The 19202-nt window shown below is 40.2% G+C and overlaps 1 protein-coding gene across 2 annotated transcripts in view; it reads right to left on the reverse strand.

Annotated features, from left to right (window-relative positions):
- Positions 1–2486: 2486 nt before the first annotated feature.
- LOC109930554 (dipeptidase 1-like) overlaps positions 2487–19202 on the reverse strand; it is a 34782-nt gene continuing 18066 nt past the window's right edge. For both annotated transcript variants that reach the window (XM_020530026.2, XM_048606111.1), the window contains 6 exons: positions 18501–18570; positions 14297–14473; positions 7451–7535; positions 7296–7371; positions 7063–7198; positions 2487–5498 (listed from right to left, as the gene is read on the reverse strand). In XM_020530026.2, the coding sequence (XP_020385615.1) occupies positions 5379–5498; positions 7063–7198; positions 7296–7371; positions 7451–7535; positions 14297–14473; positions 18501–18570 (664 nt within the window). In that variant the 3' untranslated portion in view covers positions 2487–5378. The remainder of the gene's footprint in view (positions 5499–7062; positions 7199–7295; positions 7372–7450; positions 7536–14296; positions 14474–18500; positions 18571–19202) is intronic.

A 19202-nucleotide genomic window follows, 5' to 3' on the forward strand; every position in this document is an offset into this window, starting at 1 on the left:
CTCATGGAATCCTGTGTGTCTTTTGCAGTCACAGTACGTAAACAGTCAAACACTCCACAGGCATTACCTTTTACAAAACTTGTTGTAGTCAATTGAGTAGAAAAGGAGAGGTGTGGATCATTCCCCTTTCAATTTTTTAGAATTTGTAAATGTCAATTTTTTTAAGTAATGGTTCTCCTTTGATTTTTTTCTTTTCTCTCCAAATCCAAACTTTTCTCATTGCTTTGTGTATTTGGTTTGACATTTGATTTACCGACTCATTTCTTAGTCCTTAATCCCTCAGGTTAAGGAGATGTACGAATGAATTTTCCCAAAATTTGGTGAAGTATCCATTTCGAGAAGGTTCATGGAGAGTTTCTCTCTGTGAGCTGTAGTGAGTTATCTTGTACAATTTTACATTTCACATCTTAAGTATGTATCACACTTTCATGGCACTTCCCTTGTACTACCTTGCCTCAGTAATGGCATATGTGCTCACTACTGCCAGAACCTCCTGCTATTCCAACCACCAGGGCCATACAGTTTTAAAGCCCAGCTGTGCACTAGTTCAAATCGTGCAGGCTAGGATTTGAACTTCACAGTTCCAGTGTGTAAAGAATTCAACAGGAGATGGTTGCTAGAGAACATTGGCACTCCACTTTGCTGACAAGGACCTGGAGGGCCTGGTGGATGAGATGGTGCAGGCGAGGGCCATTCTGTTTCTTAAGGAGCACCCAGAGGAAACCGTAGCATCTGTCCCTGTCAGCCTGGTCTGAAGATGCCACTGGGGTTGGTGCAGAGTCCACGGTGTGGAGGAACAGCCAGCAGTGCAGGGATGAGGGTAAGTGCCACCATTTCATTCTGCTACCTCACCGATACTAAATCTTGCCCTGCACCCACCACCCACCAAGGCCTACCACATTTTCACTGTTGCATGCAGCATCTCCCCTCTGGCTCTCAGACCCCAGCCCCACTGACCCTGCAGGGCCTATCTGATTCCTATTCACTGTGGACACCTACCTTCATCCACCTGCAGAACCATTAACAGCTGTGCCAGTTAGTTGCATCATATCTAGTGCCTGCCCATTCTGGATGAAAGCTGTCCACAATAGACAGGGAAAAGAGGGATAGTCATGCATCTCCTCACCCCCATGAGGAGAGAACCATGTACGAGCAGGACAGGACCATGACTGCTCATATGGTGATCCATGTCTCAGCAACCATGAAAGGTTCATTGTCAAGGTTTGCACTACTCTCCCATTATTATAATTTGCATTATTTCTTGTACAATCTTTCAATCCTATTGTGCAAATTCTTGTCTCTCCAGTCTTCTGCAGGCATGGGCAGCACTAACACAGCCTTCACCTTGAGGACAGTTTCACCTCTGGGCATCAGCTCCTCCCCTACCTCTCAGAAAGAAGACAGGACCCCTCCGAGGAAATACTGGCAAGGCTTGCACCCTTCAACAGGTCAAATACTGAGCCTTCAGTGGGTGTTGTAGCTCTAGTCAGAAGCACGTTCTGGTGAGTACATCACTGCCAGTCTCTGCAGCTAGCTGAGAAAGAAACACCTCAGATCATTGGCACTTGGAAGACTGCTGGAGACTGGGCACCTGCTCAGCCCCAGGCAGGAGTGGGATCCTATGCTGCCAGCCATTAAGAACTTCATTCAAAATGCATTAGTTGCCACAGGAGCAGCAGTTAAGTTTGTCGGAAGTACTTGGAAAACAGGAGGACTAAATCGATGCTATCTGTCCCATGCTGGATCTAGCACACAGTGTCTGGCTGCCTCATGGATAGCTCAGAGACTGCCATGAAGAGCCAGATCCAGCAGAGTGCTCAAGAGATACTTGCAGACCTACACTCCATCACTAGCAATTGATCAACACTAATGATAAGGAGTCAAGGGACAAAGTATCTTGACCTCACATTAGTTACCCCACCCTCACAGGAGATAGGCCAGTGCCAGTAGTCACCCAGCCATAGGAGGAACCAAGTACAGGCCCCTCATCGTCTCCTCAGGACGCTTCAGAGATGCCTGGCTTCTCCACCTCCATTCTACCAACAACCCCAAATCTTGCGGAAGTTTCAGTAAAGGAGGGTAAACCTACATCTGAACAGGACACACTCAGCTTGTCTGGACTCTCTTGCTCCAAACACCCCAAGAATGATCCATCTAAAACTTCAAAGGCAACAGGTTTCGCTGTAGGCCAGGCTCCGTCCACCATAGCTGCAGGCCCTGGAGCTGCATCTAGACATAGTGGAAGGGAGAAGAAAAACAAACTACATGTGGGTACATAGGTGGAGGGCAACACTTCATTTTAAATCTAATCATGTATTTGTAATTTTCAATTCATCTCATCACCTGTCTAATTGACTGTCATTTTAGCTGAAGCTACAAGAATGAAGCTGGTAAGGATTCCTTGCCTGAGTGCCAAACAATGATTTCTATGTTTTCCATTGCATTCCAATAGCACCCATACTAGCATAAAACATTGTCATGTTTGAATGTGGGAGCATCAGATGTTGTGAAGCTACAAATGGTTTGTAATGTTAACTTTTATTAAACAACAGAAAAAGTGAAGAAATAACAAACTGATAAGTTGTATTTGTAATTGGGAATAAAAAGAGGTTGCTTGTTTTACCAACAACAATAAATTTACAGTCAGTGAATGATGATATCATCCACTTTGTTCCATGAGAAGCAGTTGTCAAATTATGTGTGGCTTGTTGTGTCTGATATTGTTGCTGTTGATCTTGGTGAAGGTGAGGTATCTCTTTGGAAGAGTGCTACCACTCTCGTAACTCTTTATCCATCATTTCCCTTTCTCACCTGTTCCAATTGACCAGAGCACAGCCTACAAAGATTATGTGGCGCACACTGTCTGTAGTGAGTTGCAACAAATCCCCACACCTGTGCAAGCATGGAAACCTCATTATGGGGAGAAATTACACAGTCTATGGTTGTACAGTGAAAGAAGGTGCTGCACAGTATATACACTGTGCTATAAGGCTCTGCCTTGGTCAGAGGGTTGTGTAACAGAGTTATCTTCCATGGTTGGAGAGGGAAGCCCTTGTCTCCCACTAATCATCCTTGTAAAGCAGTGACCCTTGGAAGAAGAAATCTGAGAGTTATCAAGGATATCAGTATCATGGAAGCTTCAACGGTATCTGATACAGACTGGTAATATATAGGCCTGGAGCCATATAAGCGATTTGTGTTTTTTTTAAAAAAAATACAGTTCAAGGTTGAAGAAAACAGTTCCAGGACTATGTGCAGTTGTGAGATCTTGGAATATGTTTATTAATTGTAAATGTAGATGACAGTTTATAGATCCCCTGAGAATACTTCTGCTTCACAGAAGTTGCTAGGATTAATTTGTAATGATCAATGCCATGGTCAGGATTGCTTGTGTCCAAGATTTGTAATTGACATGGTTGGTCACTACAAGAGGGTAGGCATGCAGAATTCTGTGATTACAGATGTCTTTAATCTGTAGTGGGTAAGTGCCTGATTAATATACTTGCCCCTTGAGGAACCTCACATCATTCAGGGGGCTGAGTCCCTCAAACAAAAAGTATTCTGTCCGCTGTTGGTGTGGTGGCAGCCATTTTTCTTTTCCATTGCACGTTTTGTGAATCAAATTTGGAAGGAAAGTCCTGCTGAGTTGTGCTTTGCAGAGAGAATTGTAGGCTCAGCCTGTTAATTTGGGTGATTCCCCAAAGTGCCCTTCTGCATTCCAACCTCATCAGTTTTGAAACACTGATCTCCAGCATTTGTTGTTTTCAGTACAGATTCCAGCATCTGCAGTAATTTGCTGCCATACTGTTTGTTCTGTTGTTCAACTATTGCCCTCACTGCAGCTTTAACAGCTGACTCTTTCAGCAGCTTAACTGGCAATATTATTAAACCGTTAAATGTTACAGAATTGTTCTGATTCTTTACTGCTCAATGTGGGAAAATGAAAGCATTCCTTGGATACATACAATAAAACCACTGCTTTACCACGGGTGATTTGGTGATGAGAAAAATAATGTTCAATTGTGTGTAAGAGCACTTCTAGATATAGAAAGAAAACAAATAAAGCCACTACTTTTTCCATGGGCTTGATTTTATGGGCCACCCATGGACAGGAATTGAGGAAGTGGTGGTACTATAAATAGGGCATTGTGCCATCAAGCAGCAGGGCAAGTATTGTGTGGGTGGTCCATGCCCCCAATTGAAGTTGTCAGTGGGCAATAAATGCCCCCTTCAGGGTCTCATTCTGCCACTGCTCAGAATTAGCAGGTGGTAGGAGAGGCTTATGTGCATATTTCATGCTTCAGGCTGCTAGCCAGTGAAGGCGGGTGCTTCCTTTCTGGACCCTAGTCTCTAAGTTAGCTGAATAGATAAAAGGCTAAAATCTATCCCTCCAAATGTAAGGACACTCTGAAAACATTAGGAAGTCTATTTAGCATAATGGTGATCCATGAAAGATAATAAATCTAATCAGCTTTAACAGGACTTGTGGAAAGATATAACTTTCTGAAGAAGGGTCCAGACCCGAAACGTCAGCTTTCCTGCTCCTCTGATGCTGTCTGGCCTGCTGTGTTCCTCCAGCTCTACACCTTGTTATCTACTGATCAGATAATCTGTTCTTGCAATTTGATCATGGGATAAACATTGACCATTATACTGGATAACTCACTTACCTATTTCAAAATAATGTCTTTGGAATCTTTTATGACCACCTTCAAAGGCAGACGAAACCACAATGGTGGAACCTCCACCAGTGCAGCGGTCCCTCCATATGTACTGGGCTATCAGCCTGGGTAGTTTTTATTAAGGCTCTTGAGTGAAACTTGAACCCAGAGTATTGTGATTCAAAGGCAAGATTGGTACATACTGAGGCACAGCTGACTACTTATTAATGTCTTGCAACAAAGCCATGCATTGCAAGAAAAGCAACTGATACTAATAGCATGTATATACACCAATGTTTCAAGATAATCTATTTTTTTTTTAAGACATAGGTGGATTGGCTATGCTAAATTACACAGTCTCCAGGGATGTTCAGGCTAGATGGATTAGCCATGGGAAATGTAGGATTACAGGGATAGGGTAGGCAGTAGATCTGGGTGGAGATGCTCTACCGAGAGTCAGTATGGACTTGATGGGCCGAATGGCCTGTTGCTGCACTGTAGGGATTCCATGATATGGTATTAGAGATTTGAATAGGTTTTTTTTTTCTCAGCAGCTTATTTCCTCAGGTACAGTCATGATAGTCTTTTTGTGAACTTCTGTTGCTGTATATGTTTAATGTTATAAATGTATTTCTAATCTTGTATCTTTCTGATTATTACTTTAACTTCTGATTGCTCTTAAGGAAATAATGAACTTGACTGTGCTGATAATATGAATCAGGGATGGTGAAAAGCTGCAGATGGGTAGCCAAGAAATGTTCTGCATGGACTTTGCACCTTATCCTGATCAATGATATAATTTGATGGCATGTTGGCTTTCTGAAGCTGTCTGCTTACCTGAAAAACACAAAAATACCTGGTTAAACTTACAGATACATGTGTGATGTAATTCATTTACTATAGGAAATCTTAAACATAATGACCCAGAACTTGTTGGGGATGTCAGAAGGGCAGAGAGATCAAAGGATCATGTAACTGGTGTGAGTAGAGTGAACAGACCTAAAATGGCTGGCTGACTGCCTCCTGTAGAATCTTTAATCATTCATACATACGGATTCTGGAATTTGCACCTTAACCAATTGAAACTAACAGTTCTCCATATCTTGCTTCTGCAATTTCTAGATCCTTTGATCTCTCTGCTTATAAACTCTGTGTTTGTGTGTTGTCCTCTTACTGCACCTGACATAGGGGTTGCACTCCGAAAGCTTGTGATTTCAAATAAACCTGTTGGACTATAACCCGGTGTCGTGTGATTTTTGATTTTATCCACCCCAGTGCAACACCGGCACTCCACATCACAGATTTAAGACTTCCTCTTGTATTGCTTTACATTAGTAGCCATGAAGTACTACCATCATTTGATGACCAAATTGTTTTGCATTCCTTTGCTGGAATAAAATTTTTTAATAAATATTTTCTTAATGCTGAGAAAGTGAGAATGGCATTATATTTCTGTGAATGCACACTTATAACACTTGCATGTTATTGGTGTAATTGACTGGCACAAATATCAGTAAAATCTGAATATAGTGGAGAAACTAAATTTTCTTGTTTTGTTTACAGCCCGTGGAAAACATTCTAATTTTAAATGTTATAATTTTAGTCTTAGTTGCACTGATTTTTTTTCTCCACGTGAAAACATTACAGACATATTTATATACATCTAAATAGAATAAAATAGAAATATTAAAAGCTAGCATGGACTATTTAAATATGTATTATCTAAAGCTCTAAGGTGTTATCAAATTAATTAAAATAGAAATTTTCATTTTGCTAGAACATAATCTTAATAGAGATATTAAACATGTTCTTTGATTCATTCTTTAGGCTTTAGAAGTATTAATTTTCTAAAGACCTCCAATAAACAATAAATTAGATTAATATTTGTTATGTCTTACGACTCTCTGTATGTTGAGTCCCTAATATTCATTGTGTTACTGCAGGGACTAATCAGAGGTTCAGATATAGTAGGAACTGCAGATGCTGGAGAATCTGAGATACCAAGGGATTCACCCTTCGTCTTCAGACACTTGGTTGTAATCAACTACTGAGCAACCCAAGCATAATTCTGGAGCAAGTCCTCCGTCAGAGACAGGACAAAAAAATTCGAATAAAATATTCCTTAAAGAAAAATGATTATCTAAATGTCACCAACAATACAAATACCGACAACTGTTGAAGCACTCCAGTTTAGAAAACTACATTGTGTTTGACAGAGATTTGGGCTTAATGAGGATTTAAATTATTTGCATTAAAATACCACAACAATGCCTATTTAAAATGCAAGTTCGTTTTCTGTGATGCGTATTTTTTTAAAAAAATTTTAATTTAGCAAGATATAGCTTACACATATTTTATGAATCACAGTGTAATGAACCTGTTTACAAAAAAAAATGCTCACTTCTTCAGCTTTTTTAAAAACTCGGAGAAAGTTTAAACCGAGCAGCTTTTTAATGTCGTTGTCAGTCCAGTTACGCTGGAGAAGCTCAGCAATTAATGCAGGAAATTTTGAAACGTCTTCTAGGCCAATAGGACCCCTTTAAAACCAAAAGAAGAGACATTATATTTTTTTTTCTCGTTGCAACAAATAAATAATCGTAGGCTTAAAATCGGAACCAACTCCTATCTAAGTACCTGTCAAAACCATCGAAGTCACTGCCAATGCCCACGTGATCGGCACCAGCAACATTTCGAATGTGGTCAAGATGGTCTAAAACAGGAAACAATTTATTAAAGATCGGGAAATTCATCAGCTCTTATCATTCAAAATGGTGATAGGTCATACTAACCTGCCACTTGGGATAAGGTAGCAGTTCCGTTACAAGAAATAAAGTTAGGATAAAAATTTACCATCACAATGCCTGAATTGTTTGCCTGAGAAATAAACAAAATAGACAATTTATACATTAAATTTTATTTGAATTTTGTATTTAACACTGCATTTACTTGGATATTTTTTGTTTGTATGATTCAGTGATTAGCATCGTGGAATCATGAATATACTTTTAAATTCTAGCAAAACTCAGTACTACAACGATTAGAATGAATAATGTATGAAATGGGCTGAATTACAATTCTAAATACAACTTATGAAGTATATTGTTGGTTATAGTTAACATGCATGGCAAAATAAAGCATGTTTGTAGGGTACAAAGATATTCTAAATATCAAAAATCTAAAATGAAATGCACATTGGATGAATCAGTACCTGAAAAAGGTAGGTTAATGTTTTAATATGTGTAATTTTAATCATGCATGTATTATACACATTTAGACTCCTAAAGAGGCAGTATGCAAGATGTCAAATTATTTGACTTAACGTATACTACAATTAAACAGAGGCAGGTTTAGGGGATTTTGAAGTACCAGTAAAAGCTATAACTACAACTCCATGGGAGCTTTGGTTGAATCACATTTGGAGTACTTGCTTAAAATTCTTCCACAAGACACTGGCAAGACCAATATTTGTTGCCAATTCCTAATTACCCTTGAACTCAAAGCCTTGTTAGACCTTTGGTGAGGGCAGTTAAGAGTTAATGAAATTGCTGTGGGTCAGGAGTCTTATGTAGGTCAGACAAGTTGAAATGGCAGAGTTCCTTCCCCAAAGAACATTAGCAAACCAGACATGTTTTCACAACAATTGAAGGTAGTTGACGTGGTCACAACGAACCTATCATCAATTATGCTCAGATTTTGCCTTAATATTGAAGGAAGGCTAACTTGTCTTGGAGGTGATACAGTGAAAGCTCACAAGGAGTTGTTGCATGATGAGAAGTTGAGTAAGTTTTGCCTATACACTCTGGAGTTTAGAAGAATGAGAGGTGATCTCATTGAAGCAGAAAGCACTCTGAAGGGCTTAGCATGCTAGACTCTGAAGGGGTTAAAAGAGAAGTGGATGCAGAGAAGTAGAGAACTGGTTGGCAGACAGGAATAAGTGGGTCTTTTTCTGAGTGTTTGGCAGTGACAGGTAGGGTACCACAGGATTCAGTGCTTTGACCCAAGCTGTTCACAATATAGATTAATGATTTATCTTGTTTGCAGATGACACAAAGCTGGGTGGGAGGGTGAACAGTGAGGAGGATGCAGAAATGGGACTAAAAGTTCTGTTTCCATGCAAGATATCTCATCACTTTTGGTAGCAAAAAAACAGGAAGACGGATTATTATCTGAATGGGAAAGTGGGAGATGTAATGAGACTCGAGTGTCTTTGTACACCAGTCGCTGTAAGTAAGCATGTAGGTGCAGCAAGTGGTGAAGGAGACAAATGGTATGTTGGCCTTCATAGCAAAAGGATTTGAATACAGTAACAGGAATATTTTGCTGAAATTACTCAAGGCTTTGGTGAAACCAAACCTGGAGTATCGTGTGCAGTTTTCACCCCCTTATCTGAGGAATGATGTTCTGGTTATTAAGGGAGTGCATTGCTGGCATTGCAGGGCCGATGAATGAAGAGATACTGGATCTGAATAAGCGAGGATCTCATAGAAACCTGTAAAATTTGAATAGGACTCAGATGGGATAAATGCAGGAAGGATATTTCCAATGACTGGGGAGTCTAGAACCAGTGATCACAGTTTAAGGAAGTGTGGTATGCCATTTACGACTGGGATGAGGAGAAATTTCTTCTCTCAGACAATGGTGAGCCTGTGGAATTCTCTGCTACAGAAAGCAGTTGAGATCAAAACATTGAATATTTTCAAGAAGGTTTTAGCTATAGTTCTTAGGACTAAAGGGATCAAATGGTATGCAGAGAAAGTGGGAACACAGTACTGTGTTGGATGATCAGCAGTGATCATAGTGATGGTGTGGAGGTGCCGGTGTTGGACTGGGGTGGACAAGATCAGAAATCACATGACACCAGGTTATAGCCCAAAAGGTTAATTTGAAAACACAAACTTTTGGAGTGTAGCCCCTTCGTCAGGTGAAGTGAGAAAGAAGCATACAGAACACAGAATTTATAAGTAGAATTTAAAGATCAAAGGGTCACAAAACCGATGAGAATGTATTAAACAAACCTAAGATGCTGTTAAATCTTTAATCAGTCAGAAGGTTTTAATTGATTAATGTGTATATGTAAATCCCTGAATTCCTTTCAAGTCACTGCTCTGAGAGAAGTAAAGGTTTTATCAGTGTAAGGAAGAGGTGACATTTTAGGTCCAACAATGCATGTTAGGTGTGACGCCTTGTTTGGAATCCATTTGCGTTTTGGTTTGGAGTCAGACTGGTTTTATTTCTAAAGTAGGAATTGATAAAACGCCATTGACTGTCTATAAATTGTGTTTTTTGAACAAAATAGAATGTATCTGCAAATACAAATTCACCCCATAGATTTACGTGTGTGTGTGTGTGTGTGTGTGTGTGTGTGTGTGAGAGAGAGAGACAGAGTATATAGTGTGGTGGTGTCACCTGTAGTGCAACGTGAACCCAAGATTCCAGTTGAGACTAGCCTTATGGATACCGAACTTGGCTATCAGCCTCTGCTCCATAACTCTGCATTGTTGTGTATCCCGAAGTCTGCCTTGGAGGATGTTTACTCAAAAATCCAAGGCTGAATGACCTCGACTGCTGAAGTGATCCCCCACTGGGAGGGAACATCCCCCGTTTGGCAACTGTTGTACAGTGTCCATTCATCTGTTGTCATGGTTTCACTAAAATGCCTTGCCTTGGGGAACCCTTGCCTGCAGCACACGAGATAGACAATGTTGGCTGAATCACGTGAGTATCGGTCGTGCACGTGGTGGGTGATGTTCCCATGTGTGATGGTAGTGTCCATGTCGAAGATCTGACATGTCTTGCAGAGGTTGCCATGATGGGGTTGTATAGCGTTGTGGTCAATGTTGCCCTGAAGGCTGGGTAGTTTGCTGCAAACAGTAGTCTGTTTAAGGTTTGGTGGTTGTTTGAAAGTGAGAAGTGGAGGTGTGGGGAAGATCTTGGCAAGGTGCTCATCAACATTGATAACGTGTTGAAGGCTGCGAAGAACATGGCGTAATTTCTCTGCTCCCGGGATGTACTGGACGACAAAGGGTATCCTATTGGACGTATCCTGTATCTGTCTTCTGAGGAGGTCATTATGGTTTTTTGCTGTGGCACATTGGAACTGGCGATCGATGAGTTGACCATCATATCCCGTTCAAACATTTGTCTATCTCATACGCTGCAGGCAAGGATGTCCCAAGGCATGGTATATTGGCAAAACCAAGCAGACACTATGACAGCGGATGAATGGACACTGCGCAACAATAGCCAAACAGGGATGTTCCCTCCCAGTAGGGGAGCACTTCAGCAGTCGAGGACATTTGGCCTCAGATCTTCGGGTAAACGTCGTCCAAGGCAGACTTCGGGATACACAACAACGCAGTCGCCAAACAGAGGCTGATAGCCAAGTTTGGTACTCGTGAGGATGGCCTCAACCGGGATCTTGGGTTCATGTCGTATTACAGGTGACCCCACCACATTATACACACTCTCACACACACACCCTTTTCTCATGCATGCACTGTCTCTCAAGCACACACACACATGGTGTCCCTCTCTCGCTCGCTTTCACTCTCTCTCGCTCACTTTCTTTCTCGCTCACTTTCTTTCTCTCTCGCTCACTTTCTCTCGCTCACTCGCTCACGTGCTCACTCCTCTCACTCTCGCTCACTCTCTCGCTCACTTCCGCCCCTTCACAGACACACACTCCCTCCACCCACCCCCAAAACACAAACGGCTTCTAAACAAGGCCTCATATCTAACATGCATTGTCTGACCTAAAATGTTACCTCTTCTTTACATTGATAACACTTTCAATTCTCTCAAGTCACTTCCCTGAGAGAAATTCAGGGATTTATATATACATATTAACCAATTAAAACCTTCTAAATGATTTAAGATTTAACAGCATCTTAGGTTTTTTTTAAATACATCCTTATCAATTGTGCAACCTTTTGATCTTTTACTGAAAAATTCTGTGTTCTGTGTGCTTCTTTCTCACTTCACCTGACGAAAGGGCTAGGCCCCAAAAGCTTGTGTTTTAAAATAAACTTGTTGGATTATAACTTGGTGTCGTGTGATTTCTGACCGTGATCATAACTAATAGCAGAACAGACTTGAGCCCTACTCCTAGTTTCTACGTTTCTAAATTAAGTAGATGCATGAGGTTATATAATTTGCTAAATCTTACTGAATTTCAGAAACATTTGGCAACTAGCAGGATAATTAGGGTTTGGGTTACCAGATGCAAAAGTGGTAACAGCTTCACTAGCAAATATAGTTTATTTGATTAACCTGTTTGGACACGTTATGGTGACATACAGTCAGGGCAAATGGGATTGTGAAATTGGACCTTCTGGTTCAGAGGCAGGGACACTACCTGTGCACCACAGGAGCTCTTCAACGTCACTAGTGTTTTTTGGATGTGTTATAATGTACCTCTATTGCCTTCATAATCTTGAACTAGATCTTCTGGCCCAGAGGTAGGGGCATTACATGATCCTACTCAATGATGGGTTTAAGAATAGATGGACTCTGGCATTGTTTTTTAGTTGATAAATTACTATTTCTGATAGGAAATGGGGACAATGCACCTTTCATGAGTTGGCCAAAGATGGCAACTGCCTTCCCTATCCATGTAACCACTGCCACCTCATAGGGCAAGCGCAGCAGATACATGCTTCTACCACTGGTAACTTCCTCTTCAAGCCAATTACCATCCTGACTTAGAAATACATTATCTTTCCTACATTGTCACTGGGTCAAAATCCAGAAACTGCCTAACAACACCGTGGATGTACTTACATCACATTGATTGCAGTGGTTCAAGAGCAATTAGGGATAGGCAATAAATGCTGGCCACATGCTGAGAAAGAACTTCAAAATAGATTTTGATTTCTGTACCAAGAGACAGATTGTCACTGTAGACCATTGTAGCAGAATTTACTAACAACTTGGGTGTAATTGTAGATCTCACTACATCGTTTAATACAACCAGTATGGCAAGATTCCATACGCTTTTAGAGAAAATTGGCCATCCACCAAATCTCCCAGTGTCATCTGATCCTTCCATGACAGCGCACACTGTACTGTACAGTTTGACAGCACCATTCTGACAGTTTCAGGATGAAGAGTGGAATGAAACAGGGCTGTGTCCTAGCCCATTTTGTTTGGTATTTTCTTCTGCATGTTCCTGACCTTTGCCTTCTCTGCAGATATGGAAGGAGCTTACCCACACACTTAGTCAAATGGTGAGCTCTAAAATCTGTCAAAATTAAAACTGAAGACAGAAGCCTAGCAAGTCTTCATCCAATAATTCCTCCACGTTCATGATTCTTGCTCGTTACTACTGACACAGAAACTCGGCTCCAAAGACACACAGATTGTCTCTCCCAGCCTGTAAACTGTTCTCACCTATAAGCTTAAACAAAACCATGCTTATGGGCCAGGGTGTCACAAATTATAACGTACATATGGGGAATCAATTCATATATATTTCTGCCATCAGTAATTGATATTTTCAAACTCGCGAAGATACAATTATCTCATAGTTATCTATCAAAGTAATCTAAAAGCAATAATCCCTATGATAATTGCAATGAATTGAAGCTACAACATGTCCCATAACAATTAATTAGTTCCAATTTTACTGTTCAGCACGCCATTGCATCTGAAATTACCTGTGATTGCCAACCTTTGTTATCAATCATATCTTAATGCTTCCTTCCCACTCAAAAGGCATGTAATAAGAGTATAGCAAAAAAATTCAACAACTTCACATATTGCATAGAATTTTCAGAAAGGCAATGATGCATCTCAGGAGTCAAGTAGTATAAAATTGCTCCAGCCTGCTATTACGGTTTTTAACACCGCAAACTCTAAATGTAATTCTGCCTGTAATTTATTGCTGTCAAATATGGAAACACTTTATGGTTTCATTTGTTTTTGGTAAAAGTGTAAGTAAAAGTTGTCTGCAAATAGACAGATAAAGAGTCAGATTTAGATCCTTTTCTGTGATAACATTCAGCTCAAAAATATGTTGCATCATAACTTTCTGGATGCCTGGCAAGGACAATCTGACACCTGTATATCTCCTAATAAATCAACTCAGGACTGAGAACAAGCATGATTTAGAGTCAAATCCAGTACAACCATGGAAATAAAGAAAGATAAATCTGGATTAAGGCAGAGTAAAGAGACAGAAAAGAAAATGAATAAAAATTCACAATTATCATTTTGTGTTCAAAGAGTAATTCAGCTATTAATAATGTACATAACTTTCTGTGGAATATTTAATGAGCCAATTCAGCACTTTTTGAGAAATAATGGTGAGATAAAGGGTAAAGTTTTGCTCTTGTGCAAAGAAAATGGTGAAGAGAACATTAATTGCTCAGATAACAAGGTGTGGAGCTGGATGAACACAGCAGGCCAAGCAGCATTAGAGGAGCAGGAAGGCTAACGTTTCGGGCCTAGACCCTTCTTCAGAAGTGATTAATTGCTCAGCCAGGTTTGGACCTCATGGTATATCTCATATCTGAAATCACTGACTTTTATATTAACCTCTTACTTTTATTCATTCAGTAAATGTTGGTGCAATTTATTTATTATAAATATTAAATATTAGTATAGAACATTTAAAGTTTGCACATGATTCCTTGTACCAGCTTACGTAGAGCATCATCTTGCACATTACGGTAGTTGTGGCATAAAGCAAATGCAGATGAATGACTGAAAATGACAGGAGCCTCTGATACTTCAAGTGCAGCTAACATTGTATCTTCAGAGACATGAGATAGATCAATCAGCATTCCCAGACGATTCATTTCTTCTACAACTTTCTGAAAGGCAGATACAGTAAGCATTTGATTCTAGTTTGGTATTTTCTTTCTTTCCATACGTATATTAATAACTTCTGTCTATGTAGCTCCCTTAATGTAGAAAGAATTTTAAAAGTTTTTTTTTATTCATTCACACAATGAGAGCATTGCTGGTCTAGGCAGCATTTATTGCCCATTCCTAATTGCCCAGAGGGCAGTTCAGAGTCAACTACATTGCTGTGGGTCTGAAGTCACATGTAGGCCAGACCAGGTAAGGATGGCAGTTTCCTTCCCTAAAGGACATTAGTGAACCAGATGGGTTTTTCCAACAATCAACAACGGATTCACAGTCATCATTAGATTCTTAATTCCAGATATTTTTTTGAATTCAAATTCCACCATGTGCCCGACGGGATTCAAACCCAGGTCCCCAGAATGTTGTCTGGGTCTCTGGATTAACAGTCCACCAGGCCATAGTTAGTTTGTATTGTGGTAATACCACCATAATCCAGACACCAGGGAAATGCCATGAGAATGAGTTCAAATCTCACCATAGCAGTTAGCGAAATTTAAATTCAATTTGTAAAAAATCTGGAATTGACAGCTAGTCTCAGTAATTGTGACTACAAAACTATCTTTGATTGCCATAAAAACCCACCAGATTCACCAATGACCTTTAGGGAAGGAAATCTGCATCATTACCTAGTCTAGTATACTGGCAACTCAAGATGCACAGCAATGTGGTCCATTCATAACTGGTGTAACAAGCCACTCAGTTCAAGGGCAGTTAGAGATGGACAACAATTGTTGGTCTTGTCAGTTAAATAAAAGCAAATTACTCTGGATGCTGGCAATCTGAGATAAAAGTACTGGACGAAATCAGCACTTGTGGAGAAAAACAGAGTTAATGTTTCAAGTCCAGTATGACTTCTTTGGAATTGATGCTGCATCATTGGCAGTGCCAATAAAAGCAAAAGTGCTGGGGAAATATTTTTTATTTTTAATAAAAGGTTTTGTTTTAAATCAAATATGTACAGGAATAAAAATCATTGATGGAGGTACGTTCATGACAATTAGATAGACAAGTAGAACCAACTGAGGAGAGTTTTCCATCATGCTGGACAGTGGAGGAGAACCATGAGAGGAGAACGGGAACATAAAATGAATATAAGCCATTTGGCTTTTCAAATCATTTCTGCCATACTGAACACAGAAACTGCTGAACATCACAGTCGGTCAGGCAGCATCTGTGGAGAGAGGGCAAGGTAATGTTTCAGAGCTGACGAGAAGTGTGGAGGGGACAGCATTTATGCAATGGTGGCAGGTGGAGCTCTGGGGGAGAAAGGGTATTGATAGAGTGATTTAATGTGAGAATGGCAGAACAGTGGTATATCTAACTGCCAAACTGGAAAGAACAGGCGGTCCCACTAACAGTTTGATTCAGCCTCAGAAAGTGACAGGGAGAGGGATAGAGTAGTGCTAGGGAGCGACATTTGTGGCTGGACTGAAAACTGATAATTGGCAAATGTTATCCTTATAATTCAACATAATAAAAGAGGAGTCTCAGTATGGAAAGCCGTCTGTACACCATCAATAACGGGGAAAAGATGAAATATTGTCTGAAATTCTACAAAACACAAAAATTAGGGGCAGATTTTATTGCTTTTTGGCTAATTGAAAGTTGTATCCAATTTGTTGGAGGGATGCTCACTGTGACACCAAACAAGTTTTCTCACTGAATCTGTACCAAACTTGCTGCATTAATTATGGATTCTGTCTAACCTTAGCATACACTGGTTGCTGAGCAACTCAACACTCACTGCATATCCCAGAATTCACTGGCATCCAGGACATAGGTGCTATCCTTATAAGCCTATTGTGCATCTGGACAAGCCATGTCATTCTGGAGCTGCCCTGCATGGCTCCTGACATTTGTCCTGAACATAGCAGATAGGGGGAAGTTGGTGCCCTGCTTTGTGGGCAGTCACCTGGAGCTCCTGCTGTACAGGACTTCCTCTTCCCCCCAGGACCAGCAGCAGAGGCTAGTGGAATAAAAGACTTTTCACACCTGTCCCCAAGAAATGCAGCGGCCAATGAAACATTGCAGACGATTGAGTTGTTTATGTGTATGAATGATTTGTGAATGGTGGGTAGGATGATGGTTTCAGTGCTTCTGACTGGCATGATGACATTGGCTTTCTCTCCACTGATACTGCCTGACCTGCTATTATTTCCAGTGTTTCCTGTTTTCATTCTGGGACCATGAGGATCAGAGGCAGGTCACCTTACAGCCTGGGATTTCCTTCTCAATAAGCCTGCCTTCTTTGTAGGCTTTTAGGGAGGGAAGAGAAAGAGAAGGTGGACAGGTTTCCAGCTCACTCCCAATATTCCCATACACACTCACTCACTCATTTACACTGCAGCTCTTCCTCTGTCACACATCCTTTCCTTTCCTCATTCCTTTGCACACCTTCCTTCACACTCACACACTCATTCATTCTTTCCCTCAATATTTGTTTCACTCTCACTCTTTCCCTCTCACTCCTTCTCTCTCTTCCTCTTCTCTATCCTCCCCTGCCTTTGTCTCTCTCTTAATCATTTACTCGCTTAACAACATTCTCCCTTGCTCATAACCACCATTGCCTATCCTGGGCTGAGGTGCCATGCTCCACCATATTGATTGCCTTCTTCAGCAGGCCAGCACTTGGATAGGAAGGACGAAGGCTCGTTTTCCTCTCACATTCTCACTTCTTGACTCAGCTTCTTTCTTCTGCACCATTGGCAACTTTCCCCTGAATCCAGCTGGTAACTGGCATGTCCAGCAAACATCCGGTCTCTCCCTCCCCTCCCCCACTCTGGCAGCTCCTAATCCACAGGCCTCAGACTCAATGGAGTTGCTCATGTTATCACCCACAAATGGGGGAGAGAAATTACATTTAATTGGATGCGCGACTCCTCAAAGAGCATTCCACTTCTAATTTCTGTACTGTATTTGGACCCCTTGCCAGCCACCTGTTGGACAAGCCTGATTGAGATTCCACTACCCCTCCAGAGATTCTCCCAAATTGCATCACTTCACCCTTACCAGCATTAAATTCCATCTACCAAGTGCTGCCATCTTCACTAGTCTGTCTACATCCTACTGTTCACTATTTACTACATTGCTAACATCTAAGTTATACAGTCTACACACAATTCCAAATTATTTATACATAACAAGAAATGCAAAACTCTTAGTGTCAACCTCCAGAAGAGTCCTCTCCAATCAATAAAATATATGTTTATCATTATTGTCTACCCCGTATCTTTCATTCATTTACAATCCAAGTAAACATGATTACTTTAATACCATTTGCTTCTATTTCCTAAATTATTTTGTTAGCAAATGTAACATCTATAAACATTTACTTCATCAACTCTTTCTGTTACTTCAATGAAGTCAATTTGGTTAGCCAAGATACAATTTGCCTTTTATAACTTCATGCTGGCTGTTAACAAGTGAAAATTTGTCCTTTGACAATGGTCCTAGTGGATTTCCCTTCACTCTCTTAGACTGATAGTTACAAAATTTATATCTCCCCTCATTTTTTTGAGCAAATATGTAACTTGTGCAATTCTATAGCCCATGGGCACTACTCACAATTGCAACAAGTAGTGAAAGATTGTAATAAGGGTTTTGTTACAAGGTTTTTGGCAAGGCTTGTATAAATGATTTGGTTTCATTCTCCTGCTCATTCACAGTAATCAGATAGGTTTTGTATTTTGCCCGTGTTCTAATACTACTGATTAATATCAACCAAGCTGTTTGAAGACTTAGAATGAGCAATGTTTCTAAATGAGAAGCTTTCCTTTTACAGCCGTAATCTCTCCATATACATCACAGCAATATACTGATGTAAGGACAAAGAACTCTGACAGAATATATCATTGTGAATGCTTTTTTTTGTACTTTTTGCATGTTTCTCAGAGACATCAACAGGGATATCTAGTAAACTCTTTAATGTAAATCAGAAGCAAATTTATACCACCTCAGGGAGAGTTTACTAACTTTACCAAAATCAGATAGTCCATTGACACCAGATTTTACACTACCAGTGTCCACTTTGCTTGTGTCTGCCCTGAAAAACGAGAGAAGGTAAAATAAATGATATATCTACAATAACTGTGTTTTGCATTGTTAGTACAATGTAAAACAGTAAGTCAAAGGTTGCACAGTGGCACAATGTGCTGATAAACCCTGATGCGGTATCATGGCCTAAAGTTATTGATTCTTAACATTGTGAGTTTACAACCCTAGCTACGAAGACATGCCGAGCTGATAGGAAATAATTTCCCACAGAGAGTGAGAATTATTCTTTTCTGTAATGATACGCCTCTACATGTCAGATTTCAAACTGAGTTGCAGAACTCTAGGAAACTGGCCTCCTGCTGTTTTCAGCCATGGGTGATACATGACATGGACTATTTTCCCATATACAAAAATTTCACACATATAAAAATCTTTCCTATTCATTCCAAATAGAGAAGAAAATGCCTCCAATTGATATTTTCATCACAACAATTTTCAGTTCTGTTTTTATTAGACAAAAAGTTTCTTATTTTTTGCTATCAGCTCAGCATGTCTTCATAGCTAAACTCACAATGTTGAGAATCATTGACTTTAGTCCATGATACCGCATGGGGGTTTATCAGCACATTGTTAAATTTCCAAACTAAAGGAAGGTAATTTGGAATTTATATTATAGTTATC

This window comes from Rhincodon typus, chromosome 15, assembly GCF_021869965.1.
Source record: "Rhincodon typus isolate 14 chromosome 15, sRhiTyp1.1, whole genome shotgun sequence".
Classification (NCBI taxonomy): Eukaryota; Metazoa; Chordata; class Chondrichthyes; order Orectolobiformes; family Rhincodontidae; genus Rhincodon; species Rhincodon typus.